This window comes from Colias philodice, chromosome 7, assembly GCF_061535455.1.
Source record: "Colias philodice isolate Cphi_HAF_F1 chromosome 7, ilColPhil1 Martin Lab GWU primary, whole genome shotgun sequence".
NCBI classification, from domain to species: Eukaryota; Metazoa; Arthropoda; class Insecta; order Lepidoptera; family Pieridae; genus Colias; species Colias philodice.
This window is the reverse complement of record NC_143092.1, coordinates 10,894,059-10,905,639: the sequence shown is the minus strand read 5'-3', so window position 1 is coordinate 10,905,639 and position 11,581 is coordinate 10,894,059. Positions and strand designations below refer to the sequence as shown.

General features: G+C 36.3%; 2 protein-coding genes and 1 long non-coding RNA gene across 3 annotated transcripts; 1 reads left to right on the top strand and 2 right to left on the bottom strand.

Annotated features, from left to right (window-relative positions):
• Nucleotides 1–2,258: 2,258 nt before the first annotated feature.
• Nucleotides 2,259–4,573, bottom strand: LOC149487353 (uncharacterized). Its single transcript, XM_089697614.1, has 2 exons — nucleotides 4,479–4,573; nucleotides 2,259–4,279 (listed from the first exon to the last, which is right to left on the bottom strand). Exons 1-2 carry the CDS (start codon nucleotides 4,487–4,489, stop codon nucleotides 2,524–2,526), a joined length of 1,767 nt encoding a protein of 588 aa, XP_089553740.1. The 5' UTR covers nucleotides 4,490–4,573; the 3' UTR covers nucleotides 2,259–2,523.
• Nucleotides 4,574–5,188: 615 nt separating this feature from the next.
• Nucleotides 5,189–6,686, bottom strand: LOC149487352 (uncharacterized). Its single transcript, XM_089697613.1, has 2 exons — nucleotides 5,384–6,686; nucleotides 5,189–5,307 (listed from the first exon to the last, which is right to left on the bottom strand). The coding sequence occupies exons 1-2, from the start codon at nucleotides 6,684–6,686 to the stop codon at nucleotides 5,300–5,302; spliced, it is 1,311 nt and encodes a 436-aa protein (XP_089553739.1). The 3' UTR covers nucleotides 5,189–5,299.
• A 72-nt stretch (nucleotides 6,687–6,758) lies between these two features.
• LOC149487351 (uncharacterized) lies at nucleotides 6,759–7,754 on the top strand. The gene is made up of 2 exons (XR_016315909.1): nucleotides 6,759–6,896; nucleotides 7,531–7,754. It is a non-coding gene; the product is annotated as an uncharacterized LOC149487351 (long non-coding RNA).
• The last annotated feature ends 3,827 nt before the right edge of the window (nucleotides 7,755–11,581 follow it).

Below are 11,581 nucleotides of genomic sequence, written 5' to 3'. Positions count from 1 at the left end.
TCGTAATATTAATTGAAATAAATAGGTCCTCAGAGATCAGCGCTAAAAGCTCATTTGAAATTTAATGTAAGAATAAGTGTCTTTCTATCTCCCTACCGATTCGGAACATTTTAGATTACAACTTTGTATTCAGTACACATTGTGTTTAATTCCCATGTATATTCAGTAGTTAACAATTTCTTTGGTTCATGGGTTAGCAGTTTAGCACATTATTATAGCAGATAAATTTGAATTTGTTTAATCTTGCTGGACATGAGCAAGCCGATCGATAGGCGCCCCGTCGGCCGACCTCGTCACCGTTGGAGAGACGAAGTCCAAAAAGATCTGGACATCCTTCAAGTAGGAGACCTCAACACCAGGGCGCTAAGGCGCGAAACCTGGAAACTTTTGGTGTCGGAGGCCAAAATCCTCTTTGGGTCGTTGCGCCGTTGAAGTAAGTATTAAGTAAGTAGGTAAGTTAATCTTGCTGAATTTTATAGAATGTATACTATGCATTTGAGTCAGGTATTTGGTAGAACATAATTATAGAGCCACCATCGCTTAGCTTAAAGAAAATCTATGGTTTAAAATATTATGAGAAATCCGTCTACAACCCGCTCCATAGAATGAAAACAAATTAAGGAATTTTCGTTATAAACATTTTAAAATGAAAATCAGTAATTATTTTTCAACAGAAAATACAAAAGTCAGCAAGTACGCATTGTTCGAAGCTAAATTATCTAAACCAATTTTCCTCAGTACGACTAAGGCTTGTAATTTTTGTCTTGACTTCTTTTAATATCCTCTCGGGATTCTTGAAGTGTTATAAAACACTGATATTTATGTATGAATTTCGTAATAAATCTGTTGGAATTTACTGCGGCCAATAAAATAATGTATCAATAATAAGCACTAAGCACTTAGTATTAAGCCCGTGCACCGACATCAAACCTTTTTAATAAAGAGCACATCTAAATAATATATAGTAATTAATAATATCAAATCTTTTTTATTTTTTACTTTTCCGTTTTGAAGTCGGTTGTTTTTAACGTAGTTATTTTTATTAGATAAAGTGAATGAAGAGGAAGATTTGACGGCGGGCGGAAACCACGGGCGGAAAGCTAGTATGTAATAATAAGAAGAAATACTAGATCATTTAGTTATTAGGGTTGTACTTTGTAAAATAAATATGTATAAATATTTTACTTTTGGGGCCGATTTTTCAATCCATGGTTAAAACTTATTCGTCGAATAATGTATAAAACTACCATTTTAAAAACGTATTCTAATTGCCCGTATTTGACAGTTTACGTGACATTTTAATATTATCGAGTAATTAAGTTTTAACCAAGAAGCTTATATCTAATACACGTTTTAACCATGCATTGAAAAATCGGCCCTTAAAATAAATAATTTGTCACATAAGCCGTCATTTAATAACGGACAGAATAACTTTCTCATCTATAGTATTATAAAATTCAACCAATTTACCAGAAATATTTTCTTTTAACATATTCTCCAAAACAGGAGCAATTAAATGACTCTTATCCCTTACACCGCGGACGGTCAGCAAAACAAAATTTACATACTTTGATAGCGCCACTTCATAACCGAGGCTGCTTTTCACAAATTAGTACTCTCATGAATGCTTAAAATATATCTGAAGAGATGAGAGAGCAAGATGTTTCTGTGAAGAATTTTGCAAAATGTATATAAAAATAAAATAAATTGTAGATTTCTTTCAAAAAATTCGAAAAAATACTATAACTCGGTAAAACTTAATTCTTTAACTAAAAATTTAAAAAGAGCAAAATAATAATTTATAATTTTATCAGAATCTTATACGGCATAATCTAAAAAGTCCTTAAGTACTACTGGGACTGAATTAAACGGGAGATTTGGTAATTTTGTATTAATTATCTTTTTGTGTATCCTATAAAAACAATCATTGATTTGCCTTTAAAATCGATAAAAATATGTATAGAATAAAATCGAGTTGTTTCTCTGTGTAACGTGTAAGCTTAAAACATTGCATTGATATATTTCAAACGCTTTTGTATGCAAATTTAAAGGTACAAAGTGGACAAAAATTCAATCGTGATAGATGTAACAAATATGGGCTTTGCCTTTTGCTTTTATTATGTTTGTTTGTTTATTAAAATGTGCCACAACCCACACCCACACATAGTCTTATTTATGATGGTAGAGCGCTTATGTTTTTGATATATTATTAGTTAATTGTTAATATTAAATCAATTATTGAGGGTTGTTGATAAACTTGTGCGTATATAGTTTAATATTTAAAATTACAGAGTGCGTTTGGTAGATTAATTTTATTGAGGGAGTGTCCTGCTCAGCGGTTGCGTGGCGAGTCGAAGTAGTAGAGGACAGTGGGGTCAACCCGCGGCCAATCGCACGGCGCCGCGACGTGACGACGCGATGACGCAGTCGCAACGCTCCGTTCCGCACGATTTTGTTGCGGCAACATGCTCCCGGCCTTGGAACGTGCTGGTTCCAACGAACTGTCGACCACGAAGCGAAGAATCAGCTATCTGGTGAAGGAAGCGGACAAATTTTAGTGAACGCCCGACGCACGATGCCGTCTGCAGTACGAATGTCGGCCACTCGTGCTACTCCATCCTTCCCCGGATATGTCGCGTGGATGCGCCCCAAGCTCCACTTCAACGGCGGCAATCGGTCGTCCTTAATGAGAACGAGCGTGTTCTCCTTGAGCTCCCCCTTGTGCTGGTGCCATCTGGTTCGCGTTTGCATCTCGGAGACATACTCTTTGGACCAACGATTCCAAAAGTGCTGGCGTATTTGTTCCACCCTCTGGAACCTCGGGAGACGAAGCTCAGGCACGTCGTATAGCAGCTCAGCCGTTACAGGTGCAGTCAGCGGACGACCAACCAGGAAATGTGCAGGGCTAAGTGGAAGGAAATCATTGGGATCTGTGGAAAGATGGGTCAAAGGACGGGAGTTCAGGACAGCTTCAACCTGGGTCAATACTGTGCTAAACTCCTCGAACGTTAAATGTGCGTTACCTACTACACGTTTGAGATGGTGCTTGCAGCTTTTTACTCCAGCTTCCCACAATCCCCCGAAATGACTAGCGTAAAAGGGTATCATTTTAAAATTAATATTTTGCGAAGTTGCATATGCTTTAATTTCATCAGAACAGGTAGCTAAAAATTTTTTGAACTCATTCATGAGACCGACAAAATTCTTCCCATTGTCAGAAAAGATAGTCACGGGTTTACCTCGCCGCGATATAAAACGTTTCAAAGCTAATAGATATGATTCCGACGATAGATCGCTAACAAGTTCCAAGTGAACCGCGCGTGTAACAAAACATATAAATAAGCATATGTACGATTTTTGCAACTTAGCACCTCTGCCTTTGCGATTCAACGTGAACACTGGGCCAGCGTAGTCGACACCACAACGTATAAACGGATAACCTGGGTCCAGACGCTCCTGCGGTAGATCCCCCATAATAGGCGCGACGGTAGTCGGTTGCAGTCGTGCGCAGCGCATGCACGAATGTACCACCTTCCTACCGAGGTTTCTGCCGCCGACCGGCCACCACATCTCTCTGAGCGTAAACAGTAGAAGCTGTGGCCCGGCGTGGAGTAAACGTTCATGCTCGAACCGAAAAAGCAAAAGTGAAAAATGATGATTAGCTGCGATTAAAATAGGAAATTTTTTATTAAAACTAAAATTTGGCGAATTTTGAATACGCCCACCTACACGAATTAAATTATTATTTGCGTCAAAGAATGCATTTAATTTAGAAATTTGATTGTAGCCTGATATATTCGTTATATTTTTATTATTTTTAAGCGCATAGTAAATATCGGGAAACGATTCCTGTTGACTCAACTTTGCTAACGTTAATTCAGCACGATTTAATTCCTCGACTGATAATAAACCTGTCCACTTATTAGTTTTATTTCGCGCGTTATTAATAAAACGTAATACATAAGCAGCTGCGCGTTTAAGTCTATTATATTGTGAAAATCGAGAAAAAATAATTAAATTATCGTTTAAATTATTACTTATGTGACAACAAATATTTGTAGATTTAATTTCCGGTAAATCTGTATTAATTAATTTGGAATGTTTTAAATCGGACAATTCAAAATGTACATTATGTAAACATAACGGACCCTCCCACCATAAAGATGAGGAGCTAAGCGCTTCTAGACTTTGCCCGCGTGAGACTAAATCGGCTGGATTATCCTTGCCTGCGACGTGACGCCATGGATGTTCCTTGGTCAGCTCGTGAATCTCTGCCGTCCTATTTTGAACATAAGGTTTTAATAAATTAATAGGCATACCTAACCAACCTAAAACGATAGTTGAATCTGTCCAAAATACAATTTTATTAAAGTTTGAACGTAGTGATCCAATAAGCTTATAATATAATCGTGCACCTAACAGCGCACCACACAACTCTAATCTAGGTATAGTTGTAGGTTTAGTCGGCGCGATCTTACCCTTCGAACATATCAAGCGCACTGTGACATCAGCTGTTGCATTGATCGTACGAGCGTATGCGCAAGCTCCGTACGCGACCTGTGAAGCATCGGTAAATATATATATAGTTCGGTTCGCACTGGATCAATGCACATAACGTGACGCGGTATTCGTAAACTACTAAGAAAAGATAATCCATTTATAAACTTATCCCATATTTGCGAAATTTCGTTAGGAACCGATTCATCCCACGTCAATTTTAATAACCAACATCTTTGTAATAAATGCTTTGCGATAGTAATAAACGGACTTAATAATCCTAGCGGATCGTATATTTGTGAAGCGCACGATAAAATAATACGTTTTGTCACTACTTCACTCTTTTGTATAATTTGTGTGAAATAATAAATATAATCATCGAGACTATTCCATCCGATACCTAAAGTTTTATTGTTACAAGTTTTATTCAGTAAACATAGATCGTGTGTTTGCGATTCATTAACGCTAGGCGTAATTAAATTTAAATTATGACTAAAAATCCACTTTCGTAATTTAATACATGCTGAATCTAAAAGACTACTAGTTTCTTTACAAATATTTTCTAATTCGAATATAGAATTCGATGAAACTATGAGATCGTCAACGTAAAAACAATTATTAATAGTATCGGCTACATACGGAATATTCGAGTGTTTGGCTAATTCCTTTAAACATCTACAACTTAGATACGGTGCGGATGCCGTTCCGTACGTCACGGTGTTGAGTCGGTACACCCTCAGCGGCTCTGAGGGATCATCCCGCCACAAGATCAGCTGCAGGTCACGCTGATCTTCAGCAATATTCAATTGCCTGTAAAATTTTTCAATGTCAGCGCATGCAACATACCTATTCTCGCGAAAACGTAATAAAATAGAAATTAAGTCACCTTGAATAGCAGGTCCAATCATTTGTATGTCGTTTAATGATACGCCGGAACTAGACTTCATACTCGCATCAAAAACTACGCGTAATTTAGTTGTGGTGGCGTGCTCCCTAAACACACCATGATGCGGTAGGAAATAGTGCGGATTCCCATACGTATTGACGAGACTCATATGACCTAAATTAATATACTCCTGTATAAAATCAGAATACATCTTTTTATAATTAGTATTTTGCTGAAGACGTTTCTCTAATGCGTAAAAACGACGTTCAGCTTGTGCGCGTGTATTACCTAATAACTCAGGTGATTGTTTCAACGGAATTGAAACACAGAAACGACCATCGGAAAGTCGACGTGTTGTGCGAATAAAATGTTCCTCACAAGCAATATTATCTTCGCTCGATAATTGCTGTAATTTATTGCTAGGCGCGGATAATTCTTCTAATTCCCAGAAATTCCTAACTAACTTATCGAGTGAATCATCTTCCGTGGATAATGTCGAATAATTACAATTAATATGTGATAATTTTTTATTACTAGTATACGGAAAAGATTTAATTGCACCTGACACTATCCAACCTAATTTGGTGTTTTGAAGGAAAGGACCACTTTTCAGGCGCATTTTTCCTTCGGTTATTAATTCCCAAAATAAATCAGCACCGATCAGTAAATCAATAGGTTGACTTTCGTAAAAATTGGGATCAGCTAACAATAAATTGTGAGGAATATTAAATTGATTTAAATTAACCGTGGTTGTAGGCAATTTTGATGTTATTTGGGGCAAAATCAAACATTGAAAACGGGCAGTGAAGCTCCCGTCGCGCGATTTAATTTCAATGTTACAAGATTGCGAACATTGCGTAATAGAATTACCTACACCGTGAATATGTTGAGTGGACTGTAATATTCGTATATTTAATTTATTTGCAAACGATTGCGTTATAAAGGATCGCTCGCTTCCGCTATCTAGAACTGCGCGTGCGCAATAATACTCACCCGATTCATTATATACTTCAACTATCGCCGTAGACAATATGACAATCTGTTGCGAAGAATTGTCATCCTTTGTATGCATAACGGTTTGTGCGTGATTAATACATTGAAGTTGCATGTGTGCGTTATCTACTGAAACCACTGAAACGGGATGCGTATTAGTAAGCGAGGGGTGCTCGTACGTAGTTAACGTCACTGTATTTTGTTTAATTGGTGATAATTTAATTGCATCACAAAGTAAACTATTGTGCTTTTGTTCACACTTTCTACACGGACCAAAAAGACAAGTACCAACTAAATGACCTGGGCGCATACAATTAATGCATAAGTTTTTATCATTTATGAAATTAACCCTATGTTGCGGAGATAAGTCGAGAAACTTCTGGCATGAATACAGCTGATGCCTTTCGTTACATAGCAAACATGACTTGTAATGGCTGCGCGACTTATTGGATTGCGATTTAGATTGTTTGTTATCCGAAACTATGTTGCAATGAATTTTGGATGATGAATTTTTATTTTGGTAAGTAGAAAATTTATTTGAGTTATTTGAAATACTAGGTTTACTGTGATTTACGGATAGTGTAGTTAATAAATCGGCTTTTTCTTTAATGAATTCTAATAAATCGTTTAGTTTAATAATTTTGTCCTTATGTAATTTATAAAATGTGTTTTTAAATTGTTCCCACTCGCGTTCAGTGGTAGGATCTAACTTTGAAACTACGATATAAATAATCAAAGTGTCCCAGTATTCCGTGGGTTCTCCTAAGATTTTAAGAATACGTAAATTTTTTAAAACTGTATCAATTAAATTGTGTAATTGAATAGCCGATTCTCTTGAGACGTTTTGAAGTGAAAATATTGCCTTAATGTGACTTTGCACTATCAATCGCGTGTTATTAAAACGGTGTAATAAAAGCTCCCATGCAACCAGATAATTTTCGGATGAAAATTCAACGTTTTCTATAACGATTTTGGCATCGCCTTTTAAACTCGCCTTTAAATAATGGAATTTTTGAACCGGTGGTATTGTTTTCGAATTATGAATTAAGGATGAAAACGTATCGCGAAATTCTACCCAGTCTTCATGTGAACCGTCAAAGCTAGGTACAGAAATAGTCGGTAATTTTACTGAATCGTTATTAAAATTGTTACAGGTCGTATGGTCGTGCGCTAAGGAACAGTCAATGGATTTATTAACAGATCTATCCTCGGAATTATCTGGGTTTACCATGCAGTCCAGCATCGCCAGGACAACATAATATTCCCTCTCAAACTCTACGCGTGATTCTATGAGTTTATCCGTTTCTGACTCCGGGACAAGATCTTCGATTTTACTTTGTACTTGGTTGAAATCGTTCATTAAACTTTGTGCACCTGGTATACGTAATTTTAGTTCTGCCCTTTGATGTGTATCAAGATCCACGTTTTCAAAAGACGAAACATATTTCTTAAAATTCGTTAACCTACATTTGATTAATCCCCTTTTTTTCCTCAAATCCTTAAGCTCCTTTTGCTCAGAAAGAGACATAATGACTGAAGTAAAAAGCTACAAGTACTTACGTGCCACGTGAAGCAGATTCTTCGGTTGCGTAAAGGCACGTGAGGAGGCAAGCAACACCGAAAGCTCTGGAATATACAAAGCACAGTATCACTCAGATGAAGCTTTACAGGGTTGGATAAATTAGCTGGCCGTCTTACCAAACTGCACTGTAATTTTGCGACTTCTTCGCCGATTGCGTCTCCAAAATCCAGGATGTGATCCGGTGTCGAAGGTCCAGAAAATGTTGACGACGAAAGAAGAAGACAATAAACTTGTGCGTATATAGTTTAATATTTAAAATTACAGAGTGCGTTTGGTAGATTAATTTTATTGAGGGAGTGTCCTGCTCAGCGGTTGCGTGGCGAGTCGAAGTAGTAGAGGACAGTGGGGTCAACCCGCGGCCAATCGCACGGCGCCGCGACGTGACGACGCGATGACGCAGTCGCAACGCTCCGTTCCGCACGATTTTGTTGCGGCAACAGGGTAGATTCTGTTGTAATTAAGTTAGTCATTTCAGATCTTAGCTCAGGAGCTGTAAAGCAACTATTCGTATATTTCTTTTTAATGAAAACATTTTCATCTGACAATTTAAGTTTATTATTTCGATTCAATTTTAGTTGCGCCGGCAGCGTCATTGTTGATAGACTTCCACGATAATTTTTTACGGTAGAACATTTTTAATACGCGCTGATAATATGTCAAGCTTAGTTATCTATCATGGTAAGATCATGGTCAATGTGAAGGCATATGAAGGGAAAAGCCGCTGAATTAAGTGATATTTAACACACAATCAGAAGTAATTCAAGCCAGCATTAACAATGGAAACTTGAAAACAAATCACCTGTCTCTAAATCGATTCTGTGTTCATAGTGAATAGAAAATCAAGGTGCACGATCTGAGCTCGTCCTGTCATCTCCTGGGAGATTCGAGCTGAAGCTTTCTAGGTCATAGGTATTCAGGTATATTCTGCACCTGTGATTTCTGAACGTTTGTGCCTTTTTAATGTACTAGTGGTTCTTTGGTTCTATTGGATTATGGCAGTTTTTATGGCAATGGATTCGTGAGTTATGGAAATGAGTGCTTATGATAGATTAAGAGAAATATTGAAATGTACGTTTAAATTAAATTACCATATCTGTAGATATCGCTAGTAAATAAACACAAGAAAAATCGTAAGGAATATACATGGTCACTTAAGTTTTTAATATCGTTGAAAACAGCTTATTTTGTTCAAACTCAAACTCAAACTCAAACTCAAACTCATTTATTTGGCACCACATTATACAGAAATAAGGTAATTATATAAAAACAAACAAAAAGAAGAAATACAAAATAAAATTAAAATTAAAAAAATAGATAAAATTAGTGTGATGCCAAAACGGTCCCCACGACCCACGTCAGCAAAAGTTACAGAGTGTTTCTGTAACACTGGTTTTCAGTGAGTACCGGTGATAATGATAACTTGCGGCTCAAATAACAGAGTACGACTGCCAGTCAATATAACCTTAACGAATATAATATTTATATAATATATTGTACAACAAATTATCGCTTATAAGTACATAATACATATACACATACACATATATAATATACATACATGTGTTCTTTAGATTCTATCTTCAACAATATAGTATATCATCATTTAATATCTGTTCTAGAGATAGAGAAAGAATAATCTCTTACCTGCGTTCCACTGCACGTAATACACAACACATTTATCATCGCGATCCTTAATTGAAGGAACAGGATAATATATCTACAAGAAGATAATACACTATGTATTAAAATAGGTAGGTACTTATAAATATATACTTTACACGTTTCTTTTGCTACTTTAGGGAATTGCGAGTTATTTACCCATATTTACCCTTTAGTTGACGCGAAAAAGGCGACAAGAAAAATATTCCAAACTGGAGAATATTTAAAATTCTCAACAAAAACTTATTCGAACTTTAACAAAAGCAAAGGGAGCGCGTTAAAGCGAAAAATAATTTAATTTTACCAACAGAAAAGACACAAATACATATATTATTATATGTAGATATAAAATTTTTGCGCATGATAGGCAAATCTCGAACCATCTCGAAAGATCCATTTAACCATCAATCCTGAAACTCGAAACTAAGCCTATAATTGTGTTAACCTAATAATAAACCAATGAAGAATATTGATGCATGTCAGAAACAGCGGATGCGTGTTCAATCACGCAAAATATTTAATTAATTTTGTAAAGGAAAAACACTTGTTGCAACTTTGTAGGGGGTGTAATCAACACTTGATAGATGTAAATAATTCAGCTAAAGACGTGATAATAAGCCTTTTTTTGCATCACATAGAAACGTAATTGTCATAATGAATACTACTCAAATACCGTTAAATTGTTCTACCTGTATGCGACAAGGTCATTTTGGTAAATGAAAAACAATATTTAGTACTAGCGCACCCCGGATTCGCATGTGGTATCTACATGTTTACGTTTTCTCTCCATAAGAACCATCCTCGTACTTCAAGGAATATTACAAAAAAAAAATAAATAACGAAATCGGTTCAGCCGTTCTCGAGTTATGCGCTTACCAACACATTTTGCGATTCATTATTATATTATTGACTAGCGGTCCGCCCCGGCTTCGCCCGTGGTACATATTTACGTTTTTTCTACATAAAAACCATCCTCTTACTTCAAGGAATATAATAAAAAAAGAATTATCGAAATCGGTTCAGCCGTTCTCGAGTTATGCGCTTACCAACACATTTTGCGATTCATTTTTATATATATACTAGCGGTCCGCCCCGGCTTCGCCCGTGGTACATGTTTACGTTTTCTCTATATAAGAACCATCCTCGTAATTCAAGGAATATAATAAAAAAAGAATTATCGAAATCGGTTCAGCCGTTCTCGAGTTATGTATTGGAACTAATAGGGTATAAATCCATCAGTCCCCGGAATCACAGACACAATAGATAATATAATCTATTGTGTCGCGCCCCGATCGGGGCGCTCGGTGGTCAATGGGTATGCTTCTTCTTCCATTAAACATAACAAGCTAGCCGTCCCTACTAATTTATCCCGGGTTGACTGAAAATAATAAATACCTTATCCACTTAGTAACAATGTATTTTTAAATGTATTTTTAAACTAGTGAATAAAAAAAATCACATTCAAGTACATATTTGTGTTTAAATATCGACAAAAAAATAGTTAAATTGTGTCCTTTTATCCTCGTAAAAATGTACTTTTTATACCTTTTATAATATCATCTAGTTATATTATTTCCTACTATATTTTTACCTTTTTACCGATATATTATAATATTTTAAAATCATCCAAAACTACCACATAAACTGATTGAAAAGAACAACCAGAGCTATCGAGTCAATCTTACCGCATTGAAGCTGTGGTCAATTTGCCGGCGAGTCGGAGATGATATCCAATCTATAGAGATCAGCTTTAGACACTAATGGGAATGGAGTGTATGCTATAGTCTGTAGTAGCGAATATACGATCCCTTAGCAGATTCTTCGTAAGATATTGATATAATTTTGTGTAGTCAGTGATGTTATAAGTGAAAAGGTGTAGTCAGGTTACCAGCACAACATTTGATCTTCAAAAACGGGACACTAACGCACTTATTATTAGACGTCAAAGAAGGATGGCATTATTC

Excerpts from the sequence above, each read along its gene's own strand:
- LOC149487352 (XM_089697613.1), bottom strand. The coding sequence starts at position 6,686 with ATGCGCCCAGGTCATTTAGTTGGTACTTGTCTTTTTGGTCCGTGTAGA.